General features: G+C 38.4%; 1 protein-coding gene across 6 annotated transcripts in view; it reads right to left on the bottom strand.

Moving 5' to 3' along the window:
- The window catches only part of APP (amyloid beta precursor protein), a 279,498-nt gene that overhangs the window by 11,314 nt on the left and 246,918 nt on the right, over positions 1–21,266 (bottom strand). For 3 of the 6 annotated variants that reach the window (XM_060098598.1, XM_060098593.1, XM_060098595.1), the window contains 3 exons: positions 16,844–17,065; positions 8,543–8,596; positions 1,757–1,857 (listed from right to left, as the gene is read on the bottom strand). In XM_060098598.1, coding sequence (XP_059954581.1) covers positions 1,757–1,857; positions 8,543–8,596; positions 16,844–17,065 — 377 coding nt within the window. The remainder of the gene's footprint in view (positions 1–1,756; positions 1,858–8,542; positions 8,597–16,843; positions 17,066–21,266) is intronic. The other 3 variants (XM_060098597.1, XM_060098599.1, XM_060098594.1) reach the window with 1 other exon arrangement.

Below are 21,266 nucleotides of genomic sequence, written 5' to 3'. Positions count from 1 at the left end.
GCGAATCATTAATTAGCTAACGATAAAAGTATGAGGTAATCAGAAATGAATGCAAGTCTGGACATCTTCCTATGTCTTTAAGAAAATACTGTAATTTTATAACATGTCTTGCACTAATTATAGTACATTATTTCATCAACTAGTTCTGTAGAGGGAGCTGATTCTCTTAACTGCTGCTTCTGCCATTAGTCACGGTCGTATTACAGGAGTTAGTGTCATTGCGGAGATGGGCTTTTATGACACAAGCACCAGAAAACACAAATCCAGACATTAATCTTCAGCTCTCTGCCCCACCAGCTCCCAAATCCTCAACAGATTCCACAAGTTTTTATTAACCTCTTCAGCATCAGCCAGATCAAGAGCGCCCCTGATTCTATAATAACTGACACTGGATTAACTTGCCAACGAAAACCGGACTTCAAAAAGTTCACTGTGCTTTTATCAAAAAGATTATGGGAGTTAAAATGCAAATCTGAATCTCAAGTCAATTTTGAACTTGCCTCAATTGTTTAGAGTGAAAAGAGGCATACACTATACTTTATAGGGGTTTCTGTTGGAGTTTAATACTTGGATTTACAAATTTTATTTATGGATAGTGGAAAGACAGTTTCCCCTTGAAAGGGAAAAACACATGTATACACACACACAAACAAAAACATAGGAAGTGCCTGTGAGTCCTTCTCAAGTATTATTACTGCTTTCAGAATTTGATTACCACTCTTGTTCACTACTGAATGTGCAACAAAATTGTCTTCTTTATTAATTTAAGCCACTTGCTGGGCTTATTTACTCTTAAGGTGGGAGGAACCCTAGCATAATGCAGGATTGATTTATCTGAAGCTTTCGGTAAAGGTTTTTATGTAACCTTAAGGGAGATGGGTGCCTTTTTTTTATGTTTTAGTTTATTTTATTTAATTTTTAATATATATATATATATATATATATATATATATATATATATATATATATATATTTTACAACTTTATTGGAGTATAATTGCTTCACAATGGTGTGTTAGTTTCTGCTTTATAACAAAGTGAATCAGTTATACATATACATCTGTTCCCATATCCCTTCCCTCTTGCATTCCCTCCCTCCCACCCTCCCTATGAGATGGATGCCTTTTGATTTACTCCACTTGTAACATTTGGGGGGAAAAAGGGCAATTTTGTCTGAAAAGGAAGCCACAGTTTTTCTTGCCCAAGCCTTCTGTTGAACACACTGCTGGGAACACAATGCAGTCTGGCTCACCTACCCCTCTACCTACGTCCGGGAGTCCCACACATCCCACTACCGAGGAAGAATTTAAAATGTGGGGAGGGGACAGAAAGGAGGGGTGAGAGAGAGGCAATGAAGCCCAGGGGAAGAGTTACAAATGTGAAATTAAGCCAACGGCTGTGAAGCTGTTCTGTGAACCCAAGTAGTGTTTACACATGTTTTATTTGAGATTTCGATCCTTCACACAAACCTATGATAAACCTGATTTCCTAGAAAACAGACAGGAGGCTAATTAAAATGGCTGCTAGAATACAAAGTAATTCCACTTTAAACCCAACGTGGGCTCAGCTGCTTCCTAGACCTAAAGAACTACTATATAAAGAGCCTCTTTTTCTTTTCTTCACGTTTTCATGATGCTCCTATAGGCAAGTGTTTTATTTTTGTTTTAATCTTTTCCTTAACTGGATTTCTGACCCAAGAGGAACGAAAGTCATTTGGCAAGACAGAGTGGCCTAAAGAGGTAGATTATGTCACCTACCAATTTTTGATGATGAACTTCATAACCTGAATCATGTCGGAACTCTGCATCCATCTTCACTTCCGAAATCTCTTCTGTCTTGATATTTGTCAACCCCGAACCTGCATGATACCATAAGCATTACACCATAATCAAAATACGCAGACCAGTCCATTTGTTTTATCTATAAACAATAACATTACAACACAAAGCCTACCAGAACCTTCTCTCTAGGCCTGAAGTTAGAGGAAAATAGATTAATGACTTTCTTCCAGAAAATGACACCCTATATTTAAATCCTTAACCACTACCTATTTTAAACAAAAAGAAATTAAAGATTAAAGAAATTTGCACTTCAGGCTTCTATTGCCTTTAAACACATGCTATAATTTTTTTTTTTTAAAATGGGGAAAAAGACAGAAGTTAAATGCTAGTTGGTAGGCTGGAAAGGATTTGCTCCTAGAATATGCTCGCTTGGTTTAGGTGCTTACTGTGTAGCCTATTATATGTCTTTTTCCATGTGCTCTCATTCCTTCAGAAAAAATAATAAAAGGCTTTAAAAATGAGTATTAATTACCTGGCAGAACAAAACTGCTAAGTTAGGACTTTGTTCCAATTACAAATAAATTATGTTCGTGCATCTATGCAGTGAAGCACTGTAAAAATCATATCATTTATTTAGTTAAGTGCTTTAGTTATAGATACATAATGTAAATGGTTCATCTGCTGAATAAAGAACTGCAGTACATAATTTTTGAAAAATGCTTCTGTGGGACTAACAGAATTTCTAACGTACTAACTCTTCTTTCTCTATAAATTGCTATATGATTCTTATACTAATTGTTATAATGAATTTAATTTTTCAGATAGTAATTTGAAGCTTAAAATCAAAACGCAAATTTTTAAAACAAAAAGTGAAATTACAAAGTATAAATATCGTTTCCACGTTGCAGCGTTTAAATATCAAAAGTCAGAATTTTAGGATGAGAATGGCTTCTAAAATCATCTCTTCTCTGGTGTTCCCACCCAGGGGTAAACTCTCAGCTCTCCTTAAACAGAGAGGAATTATCAGTTTGCCTCCATTTTTGGACAGCTTTGTCTACTAGAATGGCCTTTCTTACATTAAGCCAAAATCAGTTTCCTTATAACTTCCACTCTGTTCAACACAGAGCAAGCCTAAATCTCCCTTCTGCACTATATAGCCTTGAACAGGTCAGATACCCAAGGAGAGGCATCATGTTCCTGTTGATTTTTCTCTTACTTGGGCTACATGTTACCAAATTCCTTCAGCTCCCATGGGACCTGATTTCCTGCTTTTGGTCTATCAACTCTTACATCTTGTCTACAAGGTGCTGTGAACCTTGTCACACATCTTGCTGAAATTGAAAAGCAATGTCCACTGTGTATGACGTGTCAGTCTAACAGCACAGTCTACACAAAGAGAAAAGAGGATAATTTTACAAAATCCAAGGAACCCATGCTTGTTGTGACATATCACTGATTCTTGGTCAACTGCTCAGAAAGCTTCCATTTAACAACCTATTTGAAAATGGACCCAAGATCAATGTCAGCCTCCACCCGGCATGTAGATTGTGATGCTGTCTTCTCTCCCTTCTGCTTGTCACAACTATGTTTTCTTATCCCTATCTTCCCGGTCCACAAAGATCAGGGAGAGGGGTTCTACGATCTTGCCCTCAAGTTCTCCCAGCCCATGATTTATAGGAACTTGGACTTGAGTAGAGAAGTGTGGTAGTTTAAAAATATATCCACAAATTTGTGGATGCTCCTTCCAGCAAGAGGTGGGATTGGGCTTCCCTGGTGACGCAGTGGTTGAGAGTCTGCCTGCCAATGCAGGGGACACGGGTTCGTGCCCCGGTCTGGGAAGATCCTACATGCCATGGAGCGGCTGGGCCCGTGAGCCATGGCTGCTGGGCCTGCACGTCCGGAGCCTGTGCTCAGCAACGGGAGAGGTCACAACAGTGAGAGGCCCGCGTACCGCAAAAAAAAAAAAAAAAAAAAAAAAAAAAAAAAACAGGTGGCATTTAATTCCCTTTTCCTCAGGTGTAGACCTGATATAGTGACTTGTTTCCACTGTTAGAATATGGCAAAAGTGATGGGGTATGACTTCTGAGACTGGGTCATACAAGGCAGCTTCCTTTGTATTCTCTCTCTTGGATCACTTGGTCTGGGGAAAGCCAGTTGACATGTTGTGAGGACACTCATGTTGTGAGGACACTCAAAAGTTCACATGGTGAGGTACTGAGGTCTCCTGCCAACAGCCATGTGAGCAAGCCATCTTGGAGGAAGACCCACCAGCCCTAGCCAAACTTCAAGCCCTCAGATGATTGCAGCTGTGGCAGATGTCTTGATTGCAACCTCCTGAGAGACCCTGAGCCTGAAGCACCCAGCTAAACCATGTTTGAAATCCTTGAAACTCATTATAAGAAGGTAAATGTTTGTTTTTAAGTTGCTAAGTTATGGGGTTATTTATTACACAGTAATAGATAAATATTACAAAGGGCTAGTGCCTTGTTGTCTCATCTTCACCTGTCTTGGATTTTCCTTTCCTTTAACAAAAGACCATCCTGTTTAATATACACATGAAAGACAGAAGCACAATCAAAGCAGGACAGTTTCCCATTCTCTCTCATCTTTTAACTGGTCCACTCACTGACTGTCCCCTGATTCTTAATCCCATCCCAAGAGCTGTAGCGCTCTCTATTCTTATTTATGTTCTTGCTTTAAAATGATTAGCATTTTCTAATAAGTTTCATCTTATTCTGACCTCTAATCTTCCTGATACAAATGTTTATTGGGCTGTGACATTAATGCTCTTTTATTTCTCATTAGTTGTCTACTTTTATTTTTCTACAAACCCTTTTAAATCTGAGGTCCCTTTAGAACCAAAGTGATTTCTTTATACCTTACCCTCTTTCTGTCATCAGGATCTAACAGTGCGATAGTTAAAATTATATTTCTGAGATTTTAAGAAAACTCTCTTGAATAGTCTTTCCTTCTAGAAAAACCCACACTCTTTCTGAAAGGACATGAAGATTACTTTTAATAGTCAAAAAAATTTCAAATTCATGTAGCAAGTCAGAACAACAGATAATTAATTATAGCACAATAGTTTGCAGGACTCTCAGTGGAAAGGGCTCTCCCCAGTTCATTTTTGTACAGCATGTATAGTCATTCACTGAAAAGCCTTTCCATATATTAAGCAAATGTCATTAAAAGGGGAAAAAATGAATAAGCTTGCACCAGGAAAATGTCATTGATAATAAGCTGAAACTGCATATAGTGATATGTGATGAGAAGTTTTAAATAAATCACAGGGACCTTCACTTACAGTTTTACCAAGTGCATTTTCCAAGTTGTCCTGATTCCACTCTAAGCTCTGACACCAGACTCTCATTCTCTAAGCTCTGACACCAGGCTCTAAGCAAGACGCGAATCATGTTCATTTGAAGAAGGGAAGCATGTCCTTCAGGAAACCTTTCTCAAAGGATCTGGTTTCCTTTATTAGGACTGGAGAAGCATGGTTAAAATTATAGTGGAAAGGGTAAGCTTTCCACCCTGTGAAGAGCCTGCTAATGTACAGACATAGCTCAGAGATATTGCAGGTTTAGTTTCAGAGCATCGCAATAAAGTGAATATTGCAATAATGTGAGTCATACTATTTTTGGGGGGATTCCCAGTGCATATAAAAGCTGTGTTTGCACTATACTGTAGTCTATTCTGAAAAACAATGTGTGTACCTTAATTAAAAATACTTTCTTGCTAAAAAATGCTAACCATCATCTAAGCCTTCAGCTAGTTGTAATCTTGCAGTAGTAACATCAAAGATCACTATCACAGATCACCATAATATAATAATAACAAAGAAGTTTGAAATAATGCAAAATTACCAAAATGTGACACAGAGACATGAAGTGAGCAAATGCTTTTGGGAAAATGGTACCAATAGACTTGCTCACTTCAGAGTTGCCACAAACCTTCAGTTTGTAAAAAATGCAACATCTGTGAAGAGCAATAAAACGAGGTATGCCTGTATTTGTCTCCTTTATTCTGGTCAAATGGTGTTACTTGTCCTTCAGAGTCTATTGCTCTCTGGAAATAAGCCCAGGGGAGTAGCTGTAATGGTCACCGTCCCTAGAAATCACCACTGATATTAACGGTGTTCCTTCCTTGACACTACATTCTAGAAGTGACTATACCCTGTTATTTCAGATATGGAAGTCAAGGAGAAGTCATTTTCCTCAGTTGTGATTATACAAAAGCCCTTTCTTTACTTGTTTCAGAGTGACAACAGTGATTATTTAAAAAACAATGACATCAATTGAATAACATGATGTGACAATCCTGGAAAGGGTTTCTAAGTTTGGACAATCTAATGATATAATTGAGCACATTAGACTCAACCACGTGGTCTCATAAAGTGTGATGATGAAGAACCGAAAGTAATGCTAGAAAACACAGGGGGAAACTGGTCCAAATGCTCGAAAGGCTCACTACAAGCACAAAAATATAGAGCATGTCTTAAGACATATGCAGCAAATAGGACTGTTCATAAACATACCTTAGCTAGAATCTCCCTCACTTCCTATCTGAGCATTCTTTCCCCACTATGGCCCTCTTCTATTGGGGAACCCAAGCCTTACAATACTATAAGAAAGGAAGTTTGGCCCAGGCCATTCTCTCATCTATCTGTATAGAACATTCCCCTCTCCTTTGACAATGGATGTGCCCCAAACCTTTCAAAACCTATCTTAAAGCTCATCTCCAGCAAATGCCCTGATTAATGCACCCCTTGGTCAATGTCCCATCTGCTCAAATCACAAACAAACATCACAAGGTGGTTTACACTTTATGTTACTTTGTATTTCTGTGCCTTTCTAATTCCATCTCATCTTTCTAAATACACAAAGTGTGGTCTTTCTATTCAAGCTCCTGAGAACAGGGGCCTTATTACTTAATTTCTTTTGACCCTCCAAAGCAGTTGGAGAGTCTTTGTGAAATATCAAAATGAGCTATTGCTATTGTTACAACAAAGACTTTAGAAGGAGCTTCTTCCCATCTGTATATTACCTCTAAGTATTCTCAAGTTCTTCCTTTAAAACAAATTGTTTTTGTTTAAGAATGTATGGAAAAGCCCTTTTCATTTTAGATTTTTTTAAAAAAGGAAAAAATCTACTTCAGTGGTGTTACCTCTTCCTGGGTATTTCAATAGGAACATAATTGCCCAGTGTGCTCAATGTAGCAACTTAATAAAATTGGTTGAATGGGCGCTTCTAATTCACATTTCATGCTTGCAGATGAAAAACATCTCTTCCTTTAAAAATAAAGTAGGAAGTGCCATTAAAAAAGGCCCAAGGCAAAGGACCAACCTAAGCTAGTATCAGCTGCAGTTAGAATGGAACAGACCCTCGCTCAGCCTTGGGCCCTACCAGTGGGCTGAGCAGGCTGGGGATGTGTCAACTGCTGGTTCCTTGAAATTTACTTGTGTGACACTTGCAATAAGGAAGACGTTAGAAGAGCTGAAACTGGGGCTGACTTACTATAATTTAAATTTCTCTGAAAAGCCCTACAGAAAGAGATTCATAAAATCAAGGAGATTGGCTGTCAAGATGTGTCACTCCACTGCCCCCCTTGCCCTGTTAATTATAGCGCAGAGGCATGAAGGTGCCACAAGGCAGACTCTGAATTTCTCGTCAGTGATTGTGGTGGGAAGCAGATGGAACCTGAGCCTGTGCTGGCAGAGAGGGGCAGGGGCTGCTCCTGGCCTGGCTGCTGCCTGCATCTCAACCTGGGATCAAAGGTCAACCTCCTTGTGTTAACATCTCCATATGAGGTTAATGCCCTGTTCCTAGATTACCGCATGGGGACATTAGGAAGATACAGAAGAAAACATTTATGGGTAGGTTTGTACTGTTGGGAGTAAAATCTCCCCAGAATATATACAGATTTGTCAATTCAGTAACTTCTCTTTCTGATTCATTGAAAGCAATGGGTACTTATCAGTTGGGCGAGGTAGTGCACAGGGTCAAAACCAGGCATGTATGTGCTTTTGTTTGGTGTGACATTACTCTTAAAGCTAAATTTGAGACATAGGAAGGTGAAAGTGTGTTTCTTCTTAATGCTTGGGAAACTACCAAGAAAAGAAGTGTCCATATCAGTGTTAATGGGAGTTTTAAGTAGTATAAAAAATAAAGAACTTGTATGGAAAATTAGGCACATACTTCTGCTGTGTTTTAGACACTCATCAAGAATAAGTATATACAACCCACAAAAGATAAAATGGAAAAATTTATTGTCTCTAAAGATATTCCAATTCTGATATTTTTACGAACTCATGTCTACTTGAGGAACTGACTCAAGTTTGAGCCCAGTTCAGTTAGAAACAAACCATCCGGATACCAAACAAGAAAGAAAGAATGAGATGTTCCAGCAGTAACCAGGTCGTCACCAGCTAGAGTCTGCATCTGTGTTGGTTTCCATTTTTGAGGACCAACAGGCTCTACAGAACCCTCTCAACCAGAAAATCAAAAGAAAAAACCAAACGTTGGAAGGGCTCCTTTTTATTGTTTCAAAAGGAACGCTCAGAAAGAAAAAAAATGATCACCTAATTAGGAACTTGGGAAATGAAGTGTAAGGAAAAGCAAAGGGGAGTTTTAAAAAGTTTGGTTTCCATGGTCGTTTCAAACCCTGCTTCTCCATATCTGCAATTCTGAGAGGCTGACCCGCAAGAAAGGGGCTGCGTCTGCGCAAGCGCGAGATGCGGAGGGGCGGAGGGTCACCGGGATATACCTGGTCGAGTGGTCAGTCCTCGGTCGGCGGCAGGGCGGGCGTCAACAGGCTCGACTGGGCACAGGAAGCAAGATACACGGAAAGCAAACAAGACAAATCGAGATGGTAAGTCGTGGCTCCTGAACACAGCGCAAGGAAAAGCATGTGTAATACACAAGTTATTAAAAAAAAAAAAAGCAGCTAGAAAAGAACCACAGTGAGTTAATTCTGAGCATCAAGGATGGGAGGGGTACCACTTCAAAAGGCTTATCGCTATTGATGGGCCAATCCTACTCCTTAGTTTTCTAATAAATGTGCTCACCAGGATAAGATACGCGGCAACATCACAGAAGAGGGGCTGGGAGTGTGGGTTTTCCTCTCAGCGAATTTAGAAATAGTTTCTTGGCTTTTGATTAGAAATAAAATACATTATACCCAGCGCAGTGGAAAATCTTAAAGATATCTCCTTTTACAACTATCCAATCTTATCTTTTTTTAAAAAAAAATCTTATTTTATTTTACAGTTAATTAACTACAAAAGGACTCCATTAAATCGCCAGGAGAAATGCAAACAGGAGTTTATCAGGAGAGGAACGTTTCACCACATAATCTGCCATTTAGCGAATCAAATTTGTTCCCAGTTTGAGGGTAGAAGAGGTAAACCGGAGTTTCCTCCCCCTCTGAATTTTTAAAGACTGGTTTCTATTTAATAGATGACATAGAGTTGAAATGTGTGAAGTGCAAATACTTCCTTTCATATTTGTCGACTTTCACAATTTTTCCTTTGCGAGTATTTTGGGTCTGATCCAAAGAAAACATTGCAGTCAGCACAATAGTGCCCACTGTTGTTGACCATTAGCTGGTATTTCCAAAGTGCTTCTGATTCTCAGAAAATATTAACTTGAACTTACCCTGGTCTTTGAAGAAACAGGCAAGGGAAAGAAACAAAGCTTTTAGGATAAATAATGGACAAGGGGCCAGTGAAGCCATGAGGGAGGATAAAGCCTCTTGGGTAAGGCCTGGGAAATATAAAAGGAAGAAGGTAAGAAAAAGTGAGCAGAGGTGTCCATGGGAAGAGAAGGTGTGCTCGATGGGATGGCATTTGGATCAAAAATTTCAGTAAGACCATACAGCTTACTGATGCACGCAGCCCGGGAATTCAAAAATGGGATTATAAACCCAAGTTGATTTTGAATGCCACACGTTAGCAGGGAACAGTAAGGGAGAAGAAAGTGGCAGCAAGCCAAGTCTTCAAAATAGGAGAAAATAATGTTGCTGAGAATACCAAGACATTTGGATGTATCCAAAGAAAAAGGTGGTTTGGTCCTTTATCATGCAGCCTGGCAGCACCATAGAGGAGAAAAGGAGGGCGGAGGCATCTAAACCCAACATTTACAAGGCAAGGCGACTTGGGGCAAATGACCATGTCTGAGGCTGTTTCTTCATTAAGTAAAATAGAAATAATAACTTATCTTCTAATTGTAATGAGGAACCAAAAATTTAAAAAATCCATTTCAAAAACTCTCAAATACTATAAAACTGCATTTATTAAATATCCTATTTATGAAATATTCTATGACAACTATTGTGAGGATAACTAACACTCTATTCATGTATCAGATTAAGACATACTTCCTTCTACAACTCACAAATACATTTGAACAATACTGTTTCTCTGTATTTCATCCCTTTTCCCATCTGCAACAACGTATCGTGGGGGACTTTATTACTCCTTATACAATGGTGTTAACTGAAGGATCATTGTACTTTTTGAGAGCTTCCTGATGACAAGAGCCCCAAATGGCGCTTCAGTTGAAGGTAAGAACGTACCAAAGCAAACTCACGGAGCAAAAAAGTAACTTAAAGTGATTACCTTCATCAATGTTAAAATCATTAGAAACTGTATTCCACTCAGGGGAAAGCAGTTGAGTTTGTGGTTTAAATTTGGACTGAAGATGCAGTAGTCAGTCTAGTCTCAGAGTCCATTTTAATGCCACCACTTGTTTTCTCTGCGCTCTTGGGCAAACCTCCTTCTTTCTGAGCTTCTGTTTTGTCACAAGGAAGCTGGTTTTTTCCAGGGCTCAAATGTGCAAACATATGCCAAAGACCCTTACAAATGATAAAGCCCTATTCCATAATTACTCAAGGGAATATGGAAACACATCAAATGCGCATAGATAAAGGTCTGAAAGATATTACCACAAAAAGCTGTCATTAGTTTATTCTGGGTAAGGAGATCATTCCTAGAAATTTCTCTGCCTTTCTGTTTCAAGGTGCATGTATTATTTGAAAACAGTAATAAAACTATATTTTTTAGGAAGATAAACAATAATAATTTTAGTGACTTAAACTTTAGTCTGCTTTAACAGTGTGAGGCTGATTTAATATGAGTAAACATTCAAAAAATAAGTAACTTGTGTTCAGTGATCAGGCATCAATAACTAAAAGATAATTTCATCACTGCAAAAAAGAATATACATTGACAAGAAAAAGGAGTGCATTACTTCCCAATCCAAAATAAATACTTTCTAATTTTTCAAATGGACCGTTACTAGTTGAACCAGAAAGTAACTTCAATATAGTGTTCAAAACATGTTACTTTGGCTATTTAGTAAATTAAACATTAGAAACAGATTGTCTTAAAGAGTTAAAATAAAACTTAGGCAGAAATATGTTATTCTACTGCCATCGGCAGCTCTGAATCAAATAGTCCCCTATAAAAAGAGAGAAACAGAATGATGGACGCACTAGGACTTATGAGTTTCTTAGTTCTGGCATTCCTTGTAATAGACCAGTTCTAAGCTAAATGTTGCCCAGCACAACCTCCCCTCCCCATCAGGCCTAAGGTGATGGAGGAATCAGCAGGAAATCAGTTTTACTCATAGATAAGAGGGGCCTGAAAAGCCCTGGCTTGCACGTTTGATGAAAGACATTATTTAATCTCAATTTCCCCATTTAAAGTGCTTTGTTCATTGCTGCTTTATGGCTAAGTGAAAATGTACCAGAGGGCAAATTCATGATGCAATTACACAATACAATCTTACAAGACCTAGTGTGCCTCTTGAAGAATATTATAGTGTTTTGTGTATGTATTATTCACAGACAAGCTGATTGCTGGCCACAAAAACTTTCTGGTGGCCACTGCAATCTTCCTCATCTTCAGGCTGGCCTGGTCAGGCAGTCATGAAAATGCAGAGCAAACACAAATGCTATCAGCACAAAAGCTTTCAGCCAGATGATTTCACAATCCATGAGAATAACTGTTTTATAAACAACAGCTTCACTTCAGTTTAGCCATTTCAGTTTTGTGGCTCAGAAAACCACAGAATAAAAATCCCTGAAGGCAAATCGCAGCTGGTCAAAGAGCCTAAAATATTGGAAAACTGTGTTTGTGATATGCTTATTTTTTCAATATAAATTAACAGAATGCCTGAGTGTCTGACCCCCTCTGTGGACTTGACTGATTATTCTTGAGAAAAACAACAAATTTTTGGTAAGCGTTCGAAGCTCTGATGATGATAAGGATTGCATGAACAATGAAAGGAAATCCTTTGAGAATTTTAGATATTTTCAGTAGCTTTGTGTGCAAGCACATGTCTGTAAGATTAACAAGGAAAAGGCTCTGGGGAGAGGGAGAAGAGGAAGATGGGGAGAAAGGGTAAGATTTTAGGACTATTATATGGCTTGTTATATTCATTAATTTTAAGGATATACTGTTTGGGTGATAGGGTGACTCTCTGAGACAAGCTGGTAAAACCTCTCTAACATGATCCTGGTTCTATTTAAAAACAAACAAACACACAAAATAAAACCAACCAACAAACAAAAAACTATCACTGAACATTTACTACATTCTAGGCACTTTGCTAAGAGTTTTCCATACCATCTCATTTAATGCTCACACCCTGTCTCTGAGTTAGCAATTATTACCAACTTTATTTTACAGACTAGGAAGCAGCCCGAGAGGCTCTGTGACTTGCCCCAAATCATGTAGCAGCGCTGCAATTTAAACTCGATGCACATCATTCTGTAGTGTGGGATGGTGGGGAATGTGGAGGTGTTTTTGGTTGTCACTATGATGGGAGAAGGAGGGTGGACATTATTGGCTTTTAGTGGCTGGGGACTGGGGATGCTAGATGGCATGCACAGGGCAATCCCACACAAATAAAAATTGTCCTGCACCGTACACAGCTTCCTAAATTCCTGCTGGACATTTATGTATTTACGATTATGTGAGTCCAAAACCTAATTCAGCTTTATATATAAACACAAAGCATTTCTGCACAGTTCTTACTGTAGATCTTCCCGGAGCTCACCATTGGACAAAATGAAGAAAGAAAAACTAATTCAGGGCCCCTGTATCAGTCTGCATCTGTATTTGTCGCATCTGTAAGGGGGCAAACGCCTGACTGCCATTGTTTCCACTGGTAGTCAAGCCTGAACACTTGTTGAAACACTTACTATAAATTACATCCGTTGTACTGACTCCCCTACCAAACTCTGTCAGTTCGGTTTAAAATTCATTGTTAGAGAGACTTTTCAAAATGTTATAAAAGGACTGGTGGTCTGATGATGGTGAAAACCAGAACTCAAGCTCTGAGATCTGAAATATTATTGCCTCCAATACTCTTATGTAAGATTTTGCTGTTTGTCAATAACACCCTTATTTAACAAGAACATTAGTTCTTTTGATGAGGCCTAGGCAATATAACAGCTGTATGTTGGTCAGGGATCCAGAGGCACTCAGTCACGGACTTTGTCCAACTGGGCATCTATCTTGGCAATACTCAAGGGCCCTGGGGTGTGTGCTCAGTCCATTGCTGTTCTGGGGTATCTCCAAAGCATTTTTGTTCTTGACCTTCCAAAAAACTGATCACCTTGGGGAAACTGATCACTTTGGGGAAGCCCAGGATAAATCCAGTTTTTTTTTTTTTTGGATTATTTGGCAAGAGAAGGAGAAAAAAAAATCAGAGCTTGCTTTCTAACTTGTACCAACACTTCCTTGTTTCTTGTTTGATTTGAGGGAATTGTTAAGGGGCAGAAGAACAGGAAAACAGTTGAGAGTGCTGACAATGGCATCAGGGGTGGGGTTTCAGGAAGCGGCTTTAGTGAAATGAAATAGTTCCTTTTTATATTTCTATGTAAAAGGAACAGTCAGTATTCATCCCATTTTTTTTCCCTAAACAAAATGGATCAGTTTGGCTACTATTTAAAAATTTTAACATAAGAAGCATGTTTAAATATTGGTAGAAGGCATATAATTTTTAGTGAAGATCATATATATGCCTATGAGTACACATAAAGTCAAGATAAAATGCTTAGGGCGTATAAGAGCAGATTTATTTAACTGCGGTATTACTTATACTATTAATATGATAAATGCAAAGCTAAATTTAACTCATTAAAGACACCAAGGAAACATGTAGGCTGATAGTCATATATAAAGCAGTTGAGCTCTCAAGATTTGATAGCAAAAGGGAAATTCTGAAATTCAGGAAGTGAAGCACCTTCTGGAATGTTTATAACGTTTTGCTATTCTCTATTGTGGTCTGTGGTACCAAGCTCATTGCATTTCACTGTATTCACTAAATTTGAAGAGTTAACATAAAACAGGGGCTGGAGTGTCTTTTATCTTCATTAAACTTTGCACAGTTCACATTTCTAAAGGAAATACCAAATATTACAACAAACATCCACATTAATGTCTGTAAATTAATTTTACTCTGCTGCTAACTTAGCTTACGTTGTTAGCTTTCTAAATCTCTTTCCATAAATTTTACCAGAAATAAGTTAAAATTCGCAGTACAAATTTGTAGTACAATTTGTAGTACAAATTGTACAAATTACAATTTGTACACATTTATCCTCTATTATTTGTGTGTATGTGTTCATAAAAATGATTAAGGTAAACTCTAAAGTATGTTTTATCCTACTTTTCCAAAATCAATAAATAATGGAAAATATTAAATGGGAACTTTTCATTTATGGAAAATATATATTTAAAAGACATGTGAAAAGGCCTTAAATTATAAGAAATTGATATTTAATTCTTTATAAATTATAATTTTAGAATCACATTGGAGATGAATAAGTTCTCAATGGCAGAGGTAATTTTTAATAAAAATAGAGAATAATCTATGTATTTAAATTTTTCCATAAAAAGCTAAAACTTGGACATAAATGACAAACTACACATTTAACATTATTTGGTATAAAAAGGGCATTAAGGACTGCAATTTTCTACCAAAGAAAGTTTGTTAAGACTCCATACACGTTACCTATTTCTGCATCAATTAAACAACCCAGTATCCTAAAGGAAAAGAAGAAATCTTGTGTGTGTTCAGTTTAAAAAAATGAGATTGGACATTTTTCACAAAAAATTCTCATTAGAGACTGACTGATGAGGATTTTAAATGACCAAAATGTATTTATCTTAAAAACTGACAAAACTAGCATTCTAGTAATAATACAATTTAATAGGGAAGTCACCCAGTTCTTTGATAACTAAATATCCTTAAATTCTTTTCCTCTATGTTAGAACTATTTTTATAAAAGGTAGTCTTAATTATTTTATATTATAAATAACACTGCTGTTTATGGTCTGATATTATTACTAGAAGGTACCTTTTTCCAAATTAATGAAACATATTTGGGATGATTACTCATGTTATGAAAACAGTCCATATAAAGATTTTCTGCAATGGTTCTTTAAAAAAAAAGCTTCTCCAGTGCACTTAGTCTAATATTGGATTTATATTTAGTCTGAGGAGTAAGTGATTGTATTTTGAGGTATCCATACTACATATATCCGTATTTATTACTGTCAAAATATTACTGTCATAAGTTGCTTCTTTAACAAAGAAAAATCACAGATAAAATCCTATGTGTTGGGCCTCCCTGGTGGCGCAGTGGTTGAGGGTCCGCCTGCCGATGCAGGGGATACGGGTTCGTGCCCCGGTCTGGGAGGATCCCATATGCCGCGGAGCGGCTGGGCCCGTGAGCCATGGCCGCTGGGCCTGCGCGTCCGGAGCCTGTGCTCCGCAACGGGGGAGGCCACAACAGTGAGAGGCCCGCATACCGGAAAAAAAAAAAAAAAAAAAATCCTATGTGTTCTCGGGCTTCCCTGGTGGCGCAGTGGTTAAGAATCCACCTGCCAATACAGGGGACACGGGTTCGAGCCCTGGTACAGGAAGATCCCACATGCCATGGAGCAACTAAGCCCATGTGCCACAACTACTGAGCCTGTGCTCTAGAGCCCGCGAGCCACAACTACTGAGCCCGTGTGCTGCAACTACTGAAGCCTGCATGCCTAGAGCCCATGCTCTGCAACAAGAGAAGCCACTGCAATGAGAGGCCCGTGCACCACAATGAAGAGTGGTCCCCACTCGCTGCAACTGGAGAGAACCTGCGTGCAGCAACAAAGACCCAACACAGCCAAAAATAAATAAAAATAAAATAAATTTATTAAAAAAAAATCCTATGTGTTCTTGAAAAACAAGCTATTAGTATCTTGAAATCAAGGTGTTCCTATGTTCAAAATTTTATACTTCTGAACATGTAAAATGATATGGAATAAGAACTAAAAAATTCTCTCTCCTGAATAGATATAATTTGAAAATTTCTGCTAAGAAATCTCTGTGAATGAAAAGTACATAATCCATTGTGCAAATTTGTTAACGAAGAAAATCTTGCTTTTCTGAATTATCAGAGGAAAAAATGTTTAGGTCAATGTGCTTCTTAATTTTGACAGCTGCCTATATTTAACTTTCCAAACACAGAATTGTGTAACTCTTAAGCAAAATTACATTTCATGACATAAGTGGTTCTTTATCTTTGCCTTTAACATTTAATGTGATCTGAAATGTAATGCACTAGAATAAATAACCAACAAAGACTATTTTGGTGGCTTTCAAACCTCCATTTATGCAGGCCCCATCAAAATTTCTCTCTCTGGGAATTCCCTGGTGGTCCAGTGGTTAGGATTCTGTGCTTTCACTGCTGAGGGTGCAGGTTCAATCCCTGGATGGGGAACTAAGATCCCACAAGCCTCACAGTGTGGCCACAAAAGAAAAAAAAATTTCTCTCTCCACTGAGTGAACTGTGATTTCCATAGTTTTATCACATGTCTGTTTTCTTCAAAGGTGTGCATTCTAGGCCACTGTCTTATAAACACTAATTGAATATTGTGCTTTCATTCCAGAAGCAACAAAATACCTCTCAGTGAGAAAGCACTGTTAAAAATTCATATTAAAAGTCACCCCTTAAGAACACGAGAGAGATTATACATACCAGACTGTTCTTGTTCCCTTCTGGGCTTCTTACCTTCATTTTCTGTGTTGGCGGGCACAGAGTCGACCCCAAAAGGATGCCAGGGCTGGAGATCGTCCAGGCTGAACTCTCCATTCACGGGAAGAAGCTCCACAGTGGTTTTGGTTTCAGTCAAAGATGGCATGAGAGCATCATTGCCATAACTAATCCTTGGTTCGCTGATCATGTTGGCCAAGACATCGTCGGAGTAGTTCTGCTCTTTCTGAAGCAGCTCATCTAAACAAAACAAAGCCATGTCTTTGGTGAGTAACAGCAACAATCACAACAGAAGGAGCAGCAGTGGCTACCATCTGCTGTCTGCCAGGCACGACTGTAACTACTTGACATGCATGATCTTATTTACAGCCACGAGGTGGGTACCATTATCATCTCCATCCTACAGATGTGAAAACTGAGGCACATGATAGTTAAGCCACTTACACAAAATCATAGCTAGCAATGCACAAGGTGGGATTTGAGCCCAGGTAGAGTGGCTTAGACCAAGGCTGATGCTCTGACCCGCTGCACCACTCCCCCCAGTGGTGAAAAACCTTGAGAGGTAAATGGCCATTCTCTCCTAGTTTACTGTGATCACAGAGGAATGGAGAGCGTGCTTTGGCAGGGTGTTTGCAGTGGAGTGGCGGCAGTATGAAAGGTACAGTTTCTTTCAAGCTGAAGGACATATCCAGCGAAGCCCTAGTCTCTCCATGAACATGTGTAAGGACAAGAAAAGCTAAGTGATGGGCCGCCTGCCTGCTCCATTCTTCAACAGTTCTCATTGTTTTGCCTTGAAAAAAAAATCTGTCTTTCTCAAAGGCTCCCAGGGGCTGCACGATATATGTTCTGAGGCAACAAAGAAGGCCAGTTTTGGCTTTGCAGACGTGAAGCTCTGCTCCAGCCTTCTCTTCTGTGGGATAAACAGCCCCGCCTGCCAACATTTCTCATGGGCTCTCAAACCAAATATCCTGTCTTTCTCTGCTGTGTCTTGTTTGCATCTCGTTTCAAAAAATATTATCAATTACCCCTTTTTAAAACTGACTAAACAAAATCAACTTTATGGAACATAATCAACCTATCTGAAGTTCTTGTAGACCAGTGAAAATTCCCAAATTACACATTTCATTATTGAAATGCATTTTTACCAGAAAAAAGAGCTGGGAACATAACTCTGTATTGAGTGCAATTACAGTTTTAAAAACTGAGTATCACAAGATCTGAGATTCTCCTATTATGTTGCCAAAGCTTCAACAGGTTTTCCTGTGTGACATATTTTTAACACTAGAGACTTATAAATAGCATGTGTGCTATCAACAAAAACATTAATCAGAACTTTTCCCTTTCCAATCATACCTCTGTCAAGAGTTTACTGTATTATATATTTCAAACCAATCATTGGTTAGTATTATTGATGTAGAAAATGAAAAAAGTAAAATCAGGATTTAAATTTGATTTGTAACATCTTACTATTATCCTTCACATTCTCTTCTAAATTCACAAAAAAATTATCTGAAAAATTAAAATTCTGTTCAAATATATCTATTAAAACAGTTTGACAGACTAGCATTAAAGTATGAGATTAATGTCCTTCTATGAAGTCAGTTTTATTGCAAGATATTTTAAATGATAAAATCTCAAGCAAATCGGTCCTCTTGAAGTCTAATTTGAGTTATAATATATATCTATTTGCTGGGGTACCATTCTAAAATTCAATATTTGATGCTTGCAATGACCTTTCCCATACAGATAAAAGGCCCCATTACATTTCTTCCAATTTTTTCATGTCTTACAGAGTTATAGGTAATGGCTAATAACTTAGCATTACATTTCTTCTAATTTTTTTATGTCTTACAGAGTCATAGGTAATGGCTAATAACTTAGCCAATGTCTACTTTAATAAATTAAATGGGTCTTTTATATAAATCTTATGCTTGTGACTGTTAAGTAGTTAAAATGTAAAGAGAGGACCTTCTGGAATAATTATTGGTGCTTACATGTTCATCTTGTGAGGGAATGAATAACCTTTGCCAGAGGGATCCGCTCCTGGCCCTACCTGGCGCCATGTTGTTCTTGGTGTCTTTGTGGCATTTACCATCACTTAACCTCTTCCTCCATCTGGAAATTTTTTCTCTTTGTCTTGTATACTCAGTACTGAGCTTGTTTCCTGTGATGTCTCTGAGTAACTCTCTGCTCATTTTTTCTAATCTCTTCATCTCTGTCATTTTCTTCTTGTATCTCTTTCCAACTCTTGCTTCAGTTCTTCATTTGGAAATCCCATCCACTCTTGAAACGCTAAGGACCCCCCTACTTTTGGTTGAATCTGAAATGTATTTCCCCAGCTCTGACTTCTCCCTCTCACTCTAGTGTGTATATTTCTAACAGTTTGCTGGAACTATTAACTTAGATCTTCCATGAACTTAGTATGTACAAAACTGAGCTCAAGGCTCTCCTCCTGCCTTCCCATTTTCTAATCATGGCAGAACTATTCTCCCAGCCACTGGCTTGAAACCTTCAGAACCATCTGTGACTCTATGTTTTTGTGTCCCATACTGGAATTACTGACAGCTCCTTTTTAATTCCATTTTTGGATTCTCTCTTATTCATTTCTCACTCCCCTTTTCCATTACCCACCTCCCTTGAGCCATCATTACTTTTTGCCTGGATAATTGTGATAATTCTCTCCTCAGTGCTCTCCTTCCTTTAATTTTTATCCCTTTGTTTCCCAGATCTTTTCCTGATATTAAGGAATGGCTCCACCCCATTTCAACGGCTTCTCAGTTTCTAATGACTTAATCCCAAACTCCTCTGCCAAATGTTAAAGGCCCTCTGGGATCTGGGCCCACCTCATCTTTTTAGCCATGAGGCTCACAGCTCTTTGCTGTATACACCTGTGATATTGTGATTTATAATAAGAAATATTTATTTGGTCTTTATAGGCACAGAGGTACTAAAACCCTTGGAACTTCTTAGGTGATGAGACCTATAAAGGTGTCTTGTTACATTAATGAGGTGACTTCTGAAAAGCCCCTAGGTCACCTAAGGATGGGGGCTTGTCACCAGGGGAACTAACAACATGCTTAGAAGGTTGGAACTAACAACATGCTTAGAAGGTTAGAACTTTCAGCCTCACCCCCAATGGCCAATGATTTAATCAAACATGCCTATGTAATGAAGCCTCTGTAAAAACCCCAAAGAATAGGGTTCGCATTATTTACAATACCCAAAATATGGAAGCAACCTAAGTGTCCACCACAGGTGAATAGCTAAAGAAGATGTGGTATGTATACATATAATGGAGTATTACTCAGCCATAAAAAAGAATGAAATTTTGCCACTGGCAACAACATGGATGGACCTATAGAGTATTATGCTTAGAGAAATAAGTCAGACAGAGAAAGACAAATACTGTATAATATCACTTATATGAGGAATCTGAAACATACAACAAACTAGTGAATATAACAAGAAAGAAACAGACTCACAGATAAAGAGAACAAACTGGTTACCAGTGGGGAGAGGGGAGGGACAAGATATGGATAGGGGTTTAACAGGTACAAACTACTATGTATAAAATAAATAAGCTACAAGGATATATTGTACAGCACAGGGAATATAGCCAACATTTTATAATAACTATAAATGGAGTATAAGCTTTCAAAATTGTGAATCACTATGCTGTACACCTGAAACTTATATAATATTATAAATCAAGTGTACCTCAATAAAAAAAGGGAAGAAAAAAATTAAGTGAATTTAGCAAGGCTGCGGAATACATGGTCAATATAAAAACTCAGCTGTATTATATACTCACAATTAGAAAGTAAACATTTAAAAAATATGCTATGTAAAAAAAAAGAATAGGGTTCTGAGAGCTTCAATGTTGGTGAACACGCGATGTGGAGATGTGGGAGCATGCTGGGCTGGGAGGGGGCAGGAGAGCTCTGAGCTCCTTCCCATATACTCTGCCCTAACCTTCTCTTCTTCCTGAGTTAAATCATTTTTTAATAAACCTGCTGGTTTATTAAAAATCCAGTAAGTAAAACATTTATCAGTGTTCTGTGAGCCATTCTAGGAAATTAATAGAACCTGAGGAGGAGGTGGCTGGAGTCTCTGATTCACAGATGGCCATCAGAAGGCCAGGTGACAACCAGGGCTCAAGACTGGCTGTGGAGGGGAGTGGGGTGGGCAGTCTTGTGGGACTAAGCCCTTGCTTGACCTGTGGACTCTGACGCTACCTTCCACGTAGTAGCATCAGGATTGGGTTGCACTGTAGGACACTCAGCTAATGCTGGAGAATCACTTGTTGGTGTGGGGAGAACTCCACACATTGGAATTGGTGTCAGAATCATAATACCACATCTGAATGGTCTGGATTACTCTCAGATGGGACCATGCATTCCCCTCAGGACACCTTTGCTCTCTGTTCCTGCTACCTGGGAAG

This window comes from Mesoplodon densirostris, chromosome 5, assembly GCF_025265405.1.
Source record: "Mesoplodon densirostris isolate mMesDen1 chromosome 5, mMesDen1 primary haplotype, whole genome shotgun sequence".
NCBI lineage: Eukaryota > Metazoa > Chordata > Mammalia > Artiodactyla > Ziphiidae > Mesoplodon > Mesoplodon densirostris.
The sequence above is the reverse complement of the archived record's forward strand: the minus strand, read 5'-3'. Positions and strand labels throughout refer to the sequence as shown.